The 16,107-nt window shown below is 42.9% G+C and overlaps 2 protein-coding genes across 2 annotated transcripts in view; both read right to left on the minus strand.

Annotated features, from left to right (window-relative positions):
- The window catches only part of LOC130484002 (glutathione S-transferase 3-like), a 99,652-nt gene that overhangs the window by 20,160 nt on the left and 63,385 nt on the right, over positions 1 to 16,107 (minus strand). The window lies entirely within an intron of this gene.
- Positions 218 to 10,450, minus strand: LOC130484000 (glutathione S-transferase A4-like). Its single transcript, XM_056856914.1, has 6 exons — positions 10,335 to 10,450; positions 8,594 to 8,645; positions 5,733 to 5,865; positions 3,198 to 3,339; positions 2,384 to 2,515; positions 218 to 343 (listed from the first exon to the last, which is right to left on the minus strand). Exons 1-6 carry the CDS (start codon positions 10,419 to 10,421, stop codon positions 218 to 220), a joined length of 672 nt encoding a protein of 223 aa, XP_056712892.1. The 5' UTR covers positions 10,422 to 10,450.

Raw genomic sequence — 16,107 nt, forward strand, 5'->3', positions numbered from 1 at the left:
GAAATATTTGAATCAAGGTTTGGTTGTCCATTTGTCCTATTTAGTTGTAAAAGTTTTTGAATCACTCTCAGAATGTTATTAGTTGAATCACTTCCAACATAGCTAATAATTACGTGGAGTCCATAAATGTTCAGGAGCATTAGTGCAAGCACAAATATAAAGAGTTCCTCACAAGAAGTGATTTAAATAAGCCCAACACATGTTCCCCGTTTTGTTTTTATTTCCTGTTGAAGACTCTTTTTGCTGTTGCTAGAAACTTTTCATCAGGAGGAGGCTTTCTCTGGCTGCCGGGCTGCAAGAACTTCTTAATTGTAGGAACTTCACTCATTTTCGCTTTAAAGGCCTAAAATGTGAAACAGAGTTCACACCCTGAAAATTAATTCTACAATATGAAAATGATACTAAGGATTACAAATATAAACTCTTTGTTTTAAAGCTGCATTCAGATGTCGAAAACAAGCTTCAGTTAAGCTGAGATGTACCATAGGTCTTTTATGCAAGGACGTTTCCCAGCGGTCACCCCCGTCGACTGCTTCAGGGCTTCCTTTTGATTATGCATGCCTTTCCTGCCTGTCAGAGGTCGCTTCGCTCTCCCTGCGCATTTTGGGCATGTTTTCCAGATGTTGTTTTAGACAGAATCTGGAAAATGCGGGCAAAATGCTTGGGGAGAGCAAGGCGACCTCTGACGGGCAGAAAAGGCATGCTTGAAGCCCTGAAGCAATTGGCGGGGGTGACTGTGGGGAAACATCCCTGCATAAAACGCCGTGCACAAATGCAACTGCACACTCTTCTGTCCCCATGTCACACAGAACACAATTAAGGATTCTTGGTTTGAAACAAACTCTTGCTCCTCATGGTGTACGAATGCCAGTGTCTGGATAAATCAAAGTTTGTCTATTTCCCCGCAGACCAGGATTATATACTGTGGCTTAATCCAGGTCGAGAATTCCAGTTAAGGGGAGAAACTCTGATTCACCCTGGCACCTGGATGCATATGTCTTGGGAACTGGAGATTGTTTCTCACTAGGAATCGTACTCCGTGTGAGAAGGGAGGAAAGGGGGTCTGAAGCATGGCAATAAACCATATTTGTACAGATCTTGGCTTGGTTGGAGCTTTTGATGTCTGAGTGCATCAGGCATGTGTGGCTTCCCATTGCAGCTGCAACAGCCAACACAACTCAGCAGTTAGCCCAAGGGACAGTGCTGGATCTTGGGAAATGGAGGTGAAGTGCCAGAGTACTAAGTGTTTACTGATTCTAATCACAAAATAACAATTCTTTGGACAAAAGACATCATGACTTAACCAGATACAGGCATGATTTAACTCGCATCTCCAAGACAACACTGTTCAGAATCATTGTTGATTCTAACTGGGAACTTCCCCATGTGTGGCTTGGATCCAGTGCTGGATTTCTGCTAATGGAAGGGGATGGTTATTGTTGCTGATTCCCCCTTTCCACTACAATTTGCTCCTCATGTTGTTACTCAGCAGAGTCTCCTGTCCCCACAGGAGCAGCCTTTTGAGGAGAATTTGGGGCTGCAGCAGGAAACAGGTGAGGAAGTCCCACTCTGAAGATTGAAATCCTGTTCATTTGCAGAAATGACTAGTTTCCAATGCAAAATATGAGTTCTTTTGAAAAAAATAATTCTGTATATTATAGTAATAGCAGGTGAATACGTCAGAGATATTTTAAAAAGGCATCAGTAAAAACCAAGCAAACAGAATACATCCCCCCCAAACGTTTAATGAGGTTCAGTGAAACCTAAAGCCAAATGCTCTCTCATGCAGCAGCCACTTGTACAACTTCCCTACAGTCTTTCGTTATGAAAACCACTCCTGGCAGACTACAACTGGGAGGAGGGGGGAACTACTGGTGTATGTGGTGGGGGCAGAGGAGGTGGTGCTTGACCCTTTCAGCCATTTTTGCTATTCAAAGTTACTCGGGGATCTATTACACATATAGGCTGTATAACATCCAGCTTATTCCTCACACGCAGCTCATAGGACAATGGTAAAAAATGGTTGGCACTAAGGACCTAGAACAGAGCACTGCAACAAACCACAGCTAGCAGTGTAATTCAAGCCACAAACTCTGGTTCTCCGCAAACCATAAACTCTGGCTTTCGCTGTTAAATTTCTGAGCTTGCTTAGCAAAGTTCCTTGTTCGCAGCGATGTCAGATACTACACAGCAGCACCTGCTTACTAGAAGTATTGGAAAGAGTGGACTGGACCCTGCTAAGCGAGAGTTTTCCTCAGACGGTATACGGTTTGCTCTGTCAGAGGAAGACTCTCAATTAACAGAAGTCAGTCACTGGTCCCAGCCTATTGCCAAAGAAATTTTTCCTCAGCCATAGTAAAGATTATCTCATCACTTTTTTTACCTGCAATAAAGGAAACTGTAAAAGAACTGTGGGCTCCTTCTCTTCTACCATGAATATGGCCTCAATTAGTTGGACATCAGCCCAGGTTAGTTGATTTCCAACCAGAAAATGCTGGCCGTTGTCTTTCAAAACCTACGGGATAAAAGTGTAATGGATGCAAACAAATCAAATTTTCTCATAAGCACATTTCTAAAGCATTGCTACGACACACAAGTACTGAAACCTTCATGCATCCACCAACCACAAATTCCCCAGCCTTCATCCAACCGAATCCACCTACCTTGCCTCTCCACAAGAGGAACTCTTTTGGCCCTGTGTAATGATCCATGAGACCAGAGGTAGGCAACCCCTGGCACACACACCAGCGTCAGCACCTCAGACCATTCTGCTTGGTGCCCAGAGGCAGTCCTCTGTCCAAGCAATTGAGGCACTGGCGACACTGCGGGGCCAGCAGTGCAGGAGAAGGCAACAGGCATGGCTCATGCCTCACAGCACCTCCCCACACCCAGCCAGCCACCAGCTAAGTCAAATTCCTGAGATGCTGGCAGAACCAGTGGGACTTGGCTTGGTCCAAGTGTGTCTCAACAAATCAAACAAGGTGCACATGTTGCCTTGTTTGACACACCAACATTTTTTGCAGGTAGATGTTGCATTGTTTTTTCAGCACATGGGCCAAAACAGGTTTCCTACCACTGCATTAAATGATTTGCTTGTCTCTAAGTCAAAATGCTACCACCCAATGCCAGATATACCATTATTTGTGATATTTTTATTGAAATTTGTTGTGATTCAACAGAGCATTTTGTCTATCTACCTTTTCATATACGGGAAAGTATCTTTTTGTGGCTCGTTCAATGATCAAACAAAGGTTCTTCTCCTTTTCTTCAGGCTCTAGTTTGAAGTGAACCCTGATTAGTCCCATGAGATCAGTTGTTCCTTCCACATACATATCAATTCTGGAGGGAAAACCATCAGCAAGAATGAGTTACACTTGATAGGGTCAATCTTATTCACACACACCGTTTTGCTGTGGTTCTCAAACTGTGGGTTGTGACTCAAAACAGGGTCATGACCCTCTCACAAGTGGCTCTCAAGGCTTAAGCTCCTGAGCTGGAAGAGATGACTGTGCACTATAGTGGCAGGTAGAGGAGGGAGGAGCGGGAAGGGGAGAGGAGAGAGGTCTAAGTTGCTTCATTTCCTCCTCCTCTCTGTGGTCCCATTCATTCCCAAGGGCACAGCTTGCTCCTAACCATCAGTAGTGTGAGAGGCAACAGGCACAGTTCCCAGACTTCTGCCACTAACGCCCAAGTTTGGATCAAAGTCTGCCCTGGAGCACTGGATTCCAAAACTATGGTCCATTTAGAAATACGTTCCTCTCAATAGGTTTGATCATCACTACCCTAAGGATATTTTTTTTCATATATACAACCCTAGTTTTTTTTCTTTCTCTCTCTTTCTCTGTGCAGCAACTCTATTGATCTGGCAGTCCTAGCGTGACACCTCTCAGTGTTCCCCTAGTATGTGAGATTCCCGAGATGACTAAGATAAAGCCAAACCTTGGCATGATGTTACATGTGAACAGAGTAACATCATGCCAAGGTTTGGCTTTATCTTAGTCATCTTGGGAATAGACAGCCCCCCACCTCCCTCATCCTCTCTGACTATAATTCCTCTCTTCCTGCTTGGTTCAAGGTCATTACATCCACATGGGCAAATTATTACCATCACTCTCCAAGCCAGAAAAGCCATGATTTGTAATTCTAGCCCTGTGCAGATGACCTGTCTACTCGTTCACTCATCAGCTCACTGGCCTCATTTCCCATCTCACTGCAATCATGGAGTCATCTTTACAGTGCAAATGTGCAGAGGAAGTGTCTGATTTCACGACCCCTACCCATGATCAGCAACGTTCGGAAAGCAGTATTGCTGATCACGGGGAGGGGGCATAGGGGCAAGCACTTCCTCTGTGAGTATGCACTATGTACAAGACTCCATGATCACAGGGAGGTGGGGTCAGCATGCTCAAACTCCCTCCATGCAGTGAGTCAACACAATTGGGTTGTCTGCACAGGTCTTCTAGTTTGCAAGGAAGCCCAAACCATAGGTTACTGGTTCAGTTGGAATAGCAAACTAAGGGTTGCCTCAAAACACAGAGGAGGAAAGGAATCAGAATGCTCAAGAGGAGAATGGAGTACCTGAGAGAATTCTGAATGCCTCTGATACCTTATACCTTGTATGTAGTAATTTTTACTACAAACCTACATGGTAGGCCAGTACATCATTCCTCCTCTTTCATTTGTTTTTTAATTTTTTTTATTCCTCCTCTTTCAGATAGAAAGCTGATGCTGAGAAATGGTAACTGTTAGACTACTGGGGGAGTGGCTCGGTCTGTCTCCTGAAGAACTGCTAACACCGTCACCACCCAGGTGAATCACTTTGGATCTTTTTACAAGGTCAAATAAGTTGGGAGTAGACAAAAGCAGAGTGATGATGGATAACAGCCTCAACATGTCAATTCATCCAGCCTTTTCTTTTCAATTAGAAAGAAAGATGTGTGCATTGCAAGCACATACATACATGCTTCATGTTCAAAGGCTAGGAACGGACATGCTGATCCAGTTATCCATAGTAGAGAAAGCTGAAAACACCCCACAAATTCCTTAATTTTCTCTAGTTTCATGCCAGTGCTGATTAATGGTGCTTTTTAGCTAAAGCAGGGGAGTCAGACATACAGCCCGCAGGCCAGCTGAGGCAGCCACCCCACTCCCAGTCCTGATCTGGGCTGGCAAGTTCGCTGCAGGGTCCCCAGCTGAGGCAGCCACCACCCCTCTCAATCTGGACTGGCGAGGTTGCTGTGGGGTCGCCGGCCGAGGGAGCCACACACACCCCACTCCCGATCTCGGCTGGCGAGGCCTGGCCTGGCCCAACCAAGTAACATTTATGTCAACTTTAAGGCATGGCTAGGGTTGCCAGGTCCCTCTTCATAACCAGCGGGAGGTTTTTGGGGCGGAGCCTGAGGAGGGTGGGGGTTGGGGAAGGGAGGGACTTCAATGCCATAGAGTCCAACTGCTAAAGCGGCCATTTCCTCCAGGTGAACTGATCTCTATCGGCTGGAGACCAGTTGTAATAGCAGGAGATCTCCAGCTAGTACCTGGTGGTTGGCAACCCTAGGCATGGCCCTTGTAGCAAATGAGCTAAAGCCCAAGTTGCTTCTGCATTTTGCTTCAAGGCAGCCTTCTTAGAGCCCACCCTGAAGTCTGTTTGTTATAGTGCACCAACAAGTGTCTTTGGATAAAGTCATTTTACATCTTCATCAGATATTAAAGCAATATAAATGTTAATACAGTACAGAGCTCTCTCCTTCAAGGTCTTCCCATAGAGGTTGTGTTTGGCAGCTATGTAGCTGAGGATCGCTCGAGTTTGCACCAGTCTCAGTCCATCGATCTCCACCATAGGGACTTGTTGAAAGAGCAGGTATCCATCTGTTCAAAGAGAAACATGTCACTCACACCATTTAGTTTCTGCATCATCTTTCAGGGTTATCTCCTTAGACCTAGACAGTGTTAACAGCTCCATGAGCCAGATCCTCCTTCAACCCAAAATTACCAATACCTCCTACGTAAGACACATATCAACACATTTGACCACTCATTCAAATAGTCCCCTTCCGTGACACTTGGGGATGGATCCCACAGAAGATGTCTGCATGTGTAAGCAGTCTTTGTACAGGCAGAAGTCCTAAAATTATTCCCTTCTCTCTTCTTGCGTTGAGTGAAACTGATTGTTTCCCTACTATCTTTTCCATGAGTGTATGACAAAGCAGAAGGTATTTCTCCTGATACCATTTCAAAAACAAATTGAACGAAATCATACAAACTCCTGTACATTCCCTTGCTCCATAGACACATTATTATTTCATTAAAAATTATACTGAAGCATTATGTGTTGTTGCAGCCCCTGTACAAAAGGAACTGCGTTTGGTATAGTTTCCTGTCTGCTCATGCATCACTGGATCCAGCCCACAGACTCTACATGCACCAATATTTATGGAAATCAACCTTAAGCTAGTTTGCCCCTGTCCTTTTTTTTGTAGTGGATTATGGGTGTGCATACTCTGAAGGTTCCATGAGAGCGTCAGCTTGCACACCAGGTCAAAAGGGCCCCAAGCAGTGTATCGGTTGTTTTAAGTAATATGTTACTTCAATCCTTACTGCGGCAAAGAAGGGTGTTTTTTAAATCCAGTTTATGCAGATGCCAAGTTACTCAAGTCTTAAGCTTTGTCTCTACAGCAGACTAGTTCACTCATATCTCAGTGTTTGACGTTACTTAGAGCACACCATGTGCATGCTAACACAAGCATGTCTGATTATTCTGAGGCACAGAGCCTAAAGCTAGTAGGCATGGCTTAATCCGCTTCTGAGTCCTCCTACTTTTTTCTTTTATTCACTCAGAAGAACTGCAAAATTATTCTGGATGGCTGGATACATGCATCATTGAATAAGGTGCTATTGTAATCCTTCACTTGTTGGATTTTCCTGTGTGATCAAGAAAATCCAAGACACGAATGACAACGACTGTGCAATATCCAATGACAGCCTCAGTTGCAAGCTTGGTGTTATTTCATATCAAAGAGGTACACACAGATGAAGTTTTTCTGGCACTGGTGGTCTTGCTACCTTAAACAGATATGTTTGCTTGTTCTGTTATTTCCCCCTCTTTTCTACAATCCCAGCAGAATCTCACCTAGTCAGGTACTATTACACTATGGCCATTTTTGCATGGTAATTAGCAGTGCGTTCCAGGCTGAATTGCCCCACATCTTTTCTTGAATTTTTCACTCTGAACCACCATTTTGGAAGTGACTGCGAAGCCGGCGCATACCTGCTTTGCAGTACTAAAGAGCTCATTGAACCCTACCTTTGGTGTTTGCCACGAAGAATCCCTTTGAAGGAACCATGCAAAATAACAGCAGTGGGTTAGCTATGCACATGCTAATACCTATGCAAACAGGAACAAAGGAGCAGGCGAATGAAGGGTGGAATTTCTCCTTTTGCGTAGGGACAGTGAATAGGCATTTTTAAAGTTGCATTTTAAAAAAGAGCTTTGAACTAGCATCAAAATTGACCATGCATAAATGGCCTAAAGTATCCTGGCAGAGAGAACAGGAATACTGTCTCTTCACACCTGAAAACACTTCACTGCATTTGTGATGGAAATTTTTTTAATGCCCCCTTGTGGAGGGGAGAATGGTGCAATTGGAAACATGGGGATACAACAGCAAGGGGTGAAAATTGCTGGGATTCTTATGAATAAATGAGAAAGCAAATGACGCCAAAACCACAGAAATGGCGAGATCAGTATTGGCACGATTAAAGGCTAATACTTGGATTTAGGCTGCAACACTTTCCTGGGAGTAGGCTCCACTGAATGTGATGTACTTCTGAGTAGACCTGCTTAGGATTTCCCCCTTAGTGAACCATTGTAGCTAAAACTAATGCCCGTTTCCCCCTATTATCCTATTCTTTCAAAAATATTTAGCGCCAAACCAGACATATAACACAGAAGATCCATGATCAGAATCTCCCCCTTTTTTAAAGTTCAGATTCAAGTTCAATCAGAATTGGATTGCTGTTTTCTTGGGTTTTCAGTGATTGGTTGTGATCGGTTTAGGCTGGAGTAACTCTGCATAGGATTGCACTATAAATTATCCTCCTGCCCAAACCACACATACAGATACGTTTTTTCTTGCACCTTTGGTTGTGTGTGAAATAGCACAGAGGAAAATAGTTGGTGCCAGCTCGGCACTATTATAGCTGTTATTCAGGTCACACGTGCACACAGAAGAAGAAGTGTTGGTTTTTAAACCCCGCTTTTCTCTACTTTTAATGAGTCTCAAAGTGGCTTACAATCACCTTCCCTTCCCCTCCCCACAACAGACACCTTGTGAGTTAGGTGGGGCTGAGAGAGTTCTGAGAGAACTGTGACTATCCCAAGATCACCCAGCAGGCTTCATGTGGAGGAACAGGGAAACAAACTCGGTCCACCAGATTAGAGTCTGCTGCCCTTGTGGAGGAGTGGGGAATCCAGCCTGGTTCTCCAGATTAGAGTCCAAAGCTCTTAACCACTATGCCATGCTGTAGTGAGCGCTTTTAACCACTGGAGAGCCTGATCCTGCCACATCCTGTATCCCATCTAGCTCTGCAGTCTTACCTTTTAACAAGTTTTCATACTGCTCTCTAGTTTCCAAAAATTCTTCTTCAAACTGAAGAGGGAGAGAAATTACGTATGCATGTTACAAACAAGCAAAAGCTTTCGTGGGCCGTTTATCAAAAAAGAAAAAAAACCCTACACTGTGAGACCATAAAACAGAAGGTGTGTCTCTGTATTATGCGAAGCACAAAAACATTGTTCAGTATCAGGAATGTTGACTAAGTAAATATATACGATTGCTGTGGAGCTTTACATTCATAAGTTGAGTGAAGAACAATAACTGCTGGATAAACTCTTTTTCCTCTAAGCACTGGAAGCCCCAAGGTTATTCTGCTCATATTTTAAGAAAACAAGAAACAGGTAAATGTGTTTTACCTGCTAAATATTGACAGAGGGCATAACAGATTGATAGACTGTTTCCTGGAGTGGCAGCCTAGAAATGCACTAAATAAATGAATAAATTTATGTTTTAGTTGCTGTATGGATTGCCTCAGGTGGCACGCAGTTTCACACCATGCCACAAATATTCAGTTCAGTGCACTTGTGGGTCAGTGTGTGTGAGCAGCACAGTGGGTCATGCAACCCACCTAACAATACAGGCAGCAGATATTACTACAGTCACATTATCCGACCCATGTAGGTATAAACAGGCCTTAATCATATCAATTGCTATTTTTAGCGTACGCAGAAACATGTGTCTGTGGCACATTACTGGTATAAAATAAAAAAAGATCCCAAGTACATATATGTGTGTGAGAGAGAAAGAGAGAGAATAAGATTTTCTGCTTCAGCAGAAAGTTAGTATTCCTGCTCGCGCGTAGAAGCTTCGCTTGAAACTTTCCGAATCTATTTCATTCACGAAAGTGATACTTAAGGTAGGACTAGAGAAGGAGGGGGCCGAAATGACCGTCCACTTGTAGCCTTTTGGCTAAAAACTACCGCTGGTTCAGGACTGCAGAATGTTTCCGCCTCAGCACTGAGTCATCATTCCCTGCGCCACATCTTTGGGCTTAGATAGAAAGGTTCCAGTTCAGACAGTGTAACTTCCAGATGGGCTCAAAGTCTGACTTCTCTTTTTTAGAAGTTAAATAGTAAAAGACGGCAGCACATCAGACAGAATGTGACACTCTCTTGAACTATGAGAACCCCGTTCTTGCCTTTGTTATCATCCCCTTGGCATTTTAAACAGTAAGGATATTGCATTGGAAGGAAAAACCCATGTGGCCATGGTTGAGATTTATGGGTCCAACAGATATTGTTGTGAAGTTAAAACAAAAAAAACCCCACTGAGTCAGGACTTATATGACTGGGGAGAACATGTGCATTTATCGACCAGTTCCTCTAAATCGAGGAGTGGTTAGCTTGCAGGGTTTTTTTTCTTTTCTTTTAAAGTCAAAATGGGGCATTTTTGTGAGTATAGCTAAGTCCTGCTTCCTCCCCTACCTAATTTCACTGCCTTTCCTGCTCTTTGCACTTTTCTCCCAGCAAAGCTCACTTCTGATACTGAAACCAGGAAAAGCACTGAAAGCAAAGGACCACAGAAAGAGAAGGTGGGGAAGGGGGAGGGTTTAGCTCCCCTCACCCACATCTATGTACCTATATAAATATACCTGGGCCTCCCGCCATATCTAGTCTGACCCTGAGTTTTCCCTCCACCTAGAAATAGAAAAGACATTATAATGTAGGCATTTATTCTAGCAAGCCATCTAAATGAAGTTACCTATGAAAAAAAGTTGCAAACCTCAACGCCAGCTGCTGCCAAGAGCCAGCGAACAGATTCCATTCTCCCCCTTCCATTAAAATAGTAAAGTTTAGGTTTCTCAGCCATGGTTTTCAAGCAACAGGAATTCTGAAACATAGGGCAAAAATTGTGCAGGTCACCAAAATAATGTAAACAAATATTCTGCGGGATGGGCAGTTCACAAGTTGCATTTCAAAATCAGAGAATTAAACAGGTCTTTGATAGAGCTTATTTTATTGCTTTTGTTCCCAGGGTATACACTAACAGAACGAACAATAATACTAGAGAAGAAAAACCGTAACAAAACCTTCAGGAAAATATTCGGCAGCCGCAAAAGCTCTTAGCATCCATCTTCCGGTTTTTTGTTCCCACGTAACAAAGCATCAAACTTCTGCAGTCCAAGAATCAGGCTAAGCAAATAGGTGTTGTATATTTCTCACAATCAGAAAACACCACCAAGCGTTGCTACTCTTCCACATGGGGCGGTGCCCAATGGTCAGTGAACCTGTTTTTCATCTGAAATGCCAGTTTAATCCAGACCAAAAATATAATTCTTACGTCCCCAAAAAGGCATTTTTTAAAAATCCACTCAGAAGTTTAAAATGTCTTACAAATCTAGGAACACTGAATAGAGATTTAATTAACTATTAATCAACCCACTGTAGATGGCAGTTAACCATTATCCAAGCAGTCTTGCTCTTATAAAATTCAGGTATGTTTACACAACAGTCTCTGAGTTGCCCCGTTTTTTGTGTGGGGAGATAAGCCAATAAGCAAAATGTCAGCAGATAAGGTAAATGTATTCAGGTGTGCAGAAACCGGCAATCAGAGTTCCCCCAGATACAAATGCAATGCCCACTTTTACAAGTTAAACAGTTCGCCATTACATATTAATGTCAGAGGCTTGCAGAATCTTATCGAAGACATACAGAAGTTTCAGTAACTAACCTCTGGGGAGTCTTTGATCTGAGGTCCCAGCCACCCCTTCCTTCTGCTGCGCTAAGTAGCTTCGTCTGGAACAATCGCCTTCTGGAACTCCTCCCGCAAAGTGACCTTTGCAGTCATGTGACATTCGTTCAAACAGAGGCGGAAACAAGCATCTTTTTACAACTGACGGTTTTACGGTTCATGTGTCAGTAATGGGTGTTTAATACTCTACGTTTGCTAGAATGCACACTCAATTGCTGTTTTCGGTCCTGGATTTAAAAGCATTCACACATGGACACAGCTCTATGGTAATAATTCACCTCCTCTAAGGAAGAGATTTGTAGATCAGTGGCAGAGTAGGTACAGAAGGTTCCAGATTCAATCCCTAGCATCTCCAGGTAAAAAGGAACAGGCAGGAGGTGATGCGAAAGAGATTTGCCTAAGACCCTAGGGTGCCGGGTAGAGAAGACAATACTGGCCTTGGCAAACCAATGGTTGTACTCAGTATTGGGCAGCTTCAATTGATTTTCTTGTCCAGACAGAAAAATCCTAGAGATGAATATGCAGATCCAGTTTTACAATGCCAGTGTGAAGAAAACCCTACAAATTTCAGCTTTCCACTGAGATCTGTATAGGTTAATTTTTTAAAGGAATTAGAAGGTGGGAAATTCTAGATGGGTATCCATGTTACAGCGCAATGCTGAAAACACTTTCCTGGGAGTAAGCCCCGTTGAACAGACCTAAGTATGATTTCAAGTAGACCTGTTTAGGATTGGTCTCCTAATCTGTCACAACAAAAAAGTTTGAGTGTTGAGGAACTAGGACTTCTGAATATACCAAGGTATAAAGTGTGTGTGTGTGTGTGGGGGGGGGCGGGACTTGACTCACTCTGACCCCGTTATCGTGTATTACACAATGTATTTGTTGATTAGCTTTAAATGTTGTCCAATGCCTATTTTGCTTCTTGGCCCTTAATGATAAATAAGGATCATACTTAGTCTTTCGGTCAGTGCAGATAAATTACTTTTTAGTGCACTCAAGTGTATTTGTGATATTATTAATCCCCGGTCATCAAGAAGCACAAAATCCCCAGGCACATAATCCCAAGACAATTGTACACTCACATTTTTTGTTGCATGTACACACACCAGGGAATGGTGATTGGCTGCAGTTCCCATTGCTTGTACACCACCTGAAAGTGCAGCAAATTCTCTCTCTTGGGTCGTTTATGCATGGGTACTTGGACTCACATTCGGCCTCGGACTGACTTGGTTGTTCCTTGGAGTTATGCATGAGTTTTCCGTCCCTCAGAGATGACTTCGCGGCCAGCCCTCGCAAATCCTGGGTCATCCCATTGCTGTTAAATCTTGATCCTTCAATCTCTCCTGAGATCAGCCCAGGTCAAACTGTCCTTCTCTCCATTCATAATCCAAAGTGTGGGAGAGTGGAGCTGTGTGTGTGTGACTTTTTTTACAGTAAGCACTACTGCCAATTACAAAGAAGTGTTTCATGGGGCAGGGACTCAAATTCTTCCTGGTTTTTCGTCTCCCCGCTAGAGTTGTCACATAAAAATGGGTTTAAAAATGATGCTTGGGTTTTCTCCCCCCCCCCGCCCCACCACCGTTCCATTCCTTTTAAAGAACTCCTTTTTTGTGAAATGGATTTTACCATGGCACTTGGGGTTCCGTGGGGGGACGACGACGACTGGATGTTTTTCTCACATTAGGCACTACAGCCAATTACAAAGTAGTATTCTCAAGGGGCAGGGAGACACTTCCGGATTTGAGCTTAGTGACTTTTGCTGGTGCATAGCAATTTGTGAATTCGCAAGAGAAAAGTACTGGTCGAGCAAGAATCACACCCCAGGTAAAACTCCCATGCATAAACAACCTGTGTGTGTGTGTGAGAGAGAGTGAGAGAGGAGAGAGAGAGATCACCATAGGACAAGCAAAAGTGTAATGCTTTTTTTTTTTTTTAGGAGGAGATAATTATTTGAATGCAAAATCAATTGGTCGAGAGACACTAGACAATACAACACAGGTCTAGCTACTGCTCCACCCAAAGACCCTGCTAACTACCAGATATTTTAAAAATCACAATTAACTTTTTCATTTACCATCTGAAATCAACATTTTCTTCTATTTCCTTTATAAACTGTACACCGTAACATATGTATAGTTCTGCATAAATATTTTTTCTGTACCCATATTTTCTCACTCCTGCTTTTGGGCTTAAATTAATTGAAAATAAGCGTTAAAAATCAAGCTGCGACAATAAGCTGGAAAGCCATTCTTGCGCTCTTTCCTTCTTTCCGTCGAAGTTCTTGTCCACTTTCCCACTAATGTTGAAAATTCCCACTTTTCCTTGAAAATGGTAGAAAACAAATCACCACCCACTAGATGGCAGTACCCAATTCAACTGACATTTTGATCATACCATGAGACTATTTTCTTCTTTCCTTCCCTCTGATAGAAAACAAACTTTAGCCACTAGATGACAGTAGTAAAATGATATTGATGAAATCAAGCTAGCTTCGATAACCAAAAAAGGGAGATTTCTTTTAGGCAGGGATGGGTGTTGAGAAGATGCTACAGCATACTTTTTAAAAAGTTGGCTCAGTCCCCTATAACAGACAGCCATTCGTTTATAGGACAAAAAGGGGATCATCCGGAAAAGGGAAGTAATCAGAACAAATCTATGGCCTTTTCCACATGCACAGCTTACCACAGATTTTTCCATGTGGTTGATCTGCGAGGCTTGGAATCATATTCTACAAAGTAGTCCCGCACACTTCCTTTTGCAACGTTGTTTTCCTGTTCCCTTCTAAATCAGTTTTATCCTGTGCACTGGCTTTCTAAAAAGCGGTTTTCTGGTGGGGGCGTCATATCATTTGTGATGTTGCTGTGGAGGAGTGCGCTGGATGGTCCCCCTACTTCCCCCTAATTTATTGTTTTTGTGCATCTGCTGTAGTGCTGATGCGCACGACCATTAAACATGAAAGGCACTAGTTGAGAAGCGGCAAATCCCTGTGTTTGAAGATGCCACCTACCGAAACCCATTCCCATTGATCGAGACCATTCTAACCCACTGGGATTGGCCCCAGGACCTCATGAGGTGATTCCAGGAACGTTCTGGGAAGGTCGCTTCTCATGTGCTTGTGTCTCATCTGCCATTCTGCATTTGGAAAAGTTTGCACTCAAAATGGATGCCCCAAACCAAAGCACAATCCACCATTAGGCACATCTGCACGTCCCCCTCCAAAACCCACTAAAGGCCCACTGCATTTGTCCAGTTTGCTTTGCACTCAAGCACCATCAAATTATCACACACCTTACAATGGACCCAAATTAATTCAGTTCGCTTTGTGACAAGAGGCCACACGCTCAACTTTGGTGTACGAGCTGTGGATTGCAGTTACCATTGCTCCCAAAAAACTGTGTTGTGTTTCAAACTGTGCACCCTTCACTTGTCCAGACTGTGGTGATTACTGCCTTCCTGCCCTCGCATGGCGAGGTTAAAAGCCCCTATGCAAAGAGATTGTAAAGGTCGAGGCCGTGAGCCTTACTTTTTCTGCCGTCACCAGCTTTGTAAACTCTGTAAGGAACAAATAAAACTGGGCAGGGAGACGGGACGATTTGCGTAACCTATAACGACTTTGAAAGATAGAAAAGGGCAGCAAGTAGAATCAAGTTGTTCCATAAACTCAATTCAAACAGCATAAAAGATGTGTGATCCCCTGGGATTGACTTTACATAATTGTTATCTAAAGTGAAAACAGTTCCCGTCCATAGGAGTTTGTGTACTATAAACACCTCACCCTGCGGGACCCTTTTTTTCATTTGGAGGGTTTTGCCAAGCAACTTTATGAATTAACCAGAATTAAAACATACTCTGGCTCTCCCAGCAGGTAACAAAAATCTAAGGATAGTATATTAAAAATTCAATAGCTCAGATTCATATATTTGAGTGTTCTACTGTAGTATCTAAATATTACCTTTAAGAATTGTGCCATGTCTGTAAGAATTTAAGTTGTGTAGTATTGCTCAGAACATTGTCCAACATGTTTAAGCAAGGAAAAATGCTTGAACCATGATAATCTTGCATTTTATTTGCAAAAACATGATAATGCTCAGTAGCAGAGAGGTTTTTTTCCAGTTGCAGGTTCATTTTTGTTCCTAACCTTGTTCTTCACAGAGATACATTTTGCAGCGCTATAATGTGCTGTTACAAAGCCAGCTTGTCGTATAGCACTACATGGAAAAAATACTGCACACTTGAATATCACAAACCAGATTTAAGTTTATTAAGAGAAAAGGGTGTTGTCGTTTTAGTTGACAGTGATAATATTGAGGTGCTTGATTTTTGTAACCTGCAAACAAGTTATGCTCTTAGGAATGGTGTGCCTTTGTGGACAACCCTTGCAGTATAACTCCAGCATTGTAGAATTCACCAGGGCAGTAGGACTAGAGCTGTCTACAGAAAAACACAGGGGGCTATACAGGAAAACCCTGTATGAAGCTTCCTGGAGTTTCTTCTTGCTTTCCCTTCCATATGTTGAGCAGAGCTGCTGCTGTATAATCTTGGGCCTTCACTGTGGTTGGCTCCAATTTTGGGAATGGTCATCCCAATAAAGTCAGGAAGATACTTTACTTTACTTTCTAGTTTTCAGGAGACTTTTAAAAGCAGTTGCCTTTACTTTCTCTGGCCCATGTTTACCCTACTGCTATTGTGTTTTAAGTCTGCTGTTTTAAATTTTTATAATCACTGTTGCAGCCCTTTGGGAAAAAAGAATTTCAACCACAAACAAACAAAGTAGATGTAAATTAGCTATAAAATGTGCTTAATC

Source organism: Euleptes europaea, chromosome 10 (genome assembly GCF_029931775.1).
Source record: "Euleptes europaea isolate rEulEur1 chromosome 10, rEulEur1.hap1, whole genome shotgun sequence".
NCBI classification, from domain to species: domain Eukaryota; kingdom Metazoa; phylum Chordata; class Lepidosauria; order Squamata; family Sphaerodactylidae; genus Euleptes; species Euleptes europaea.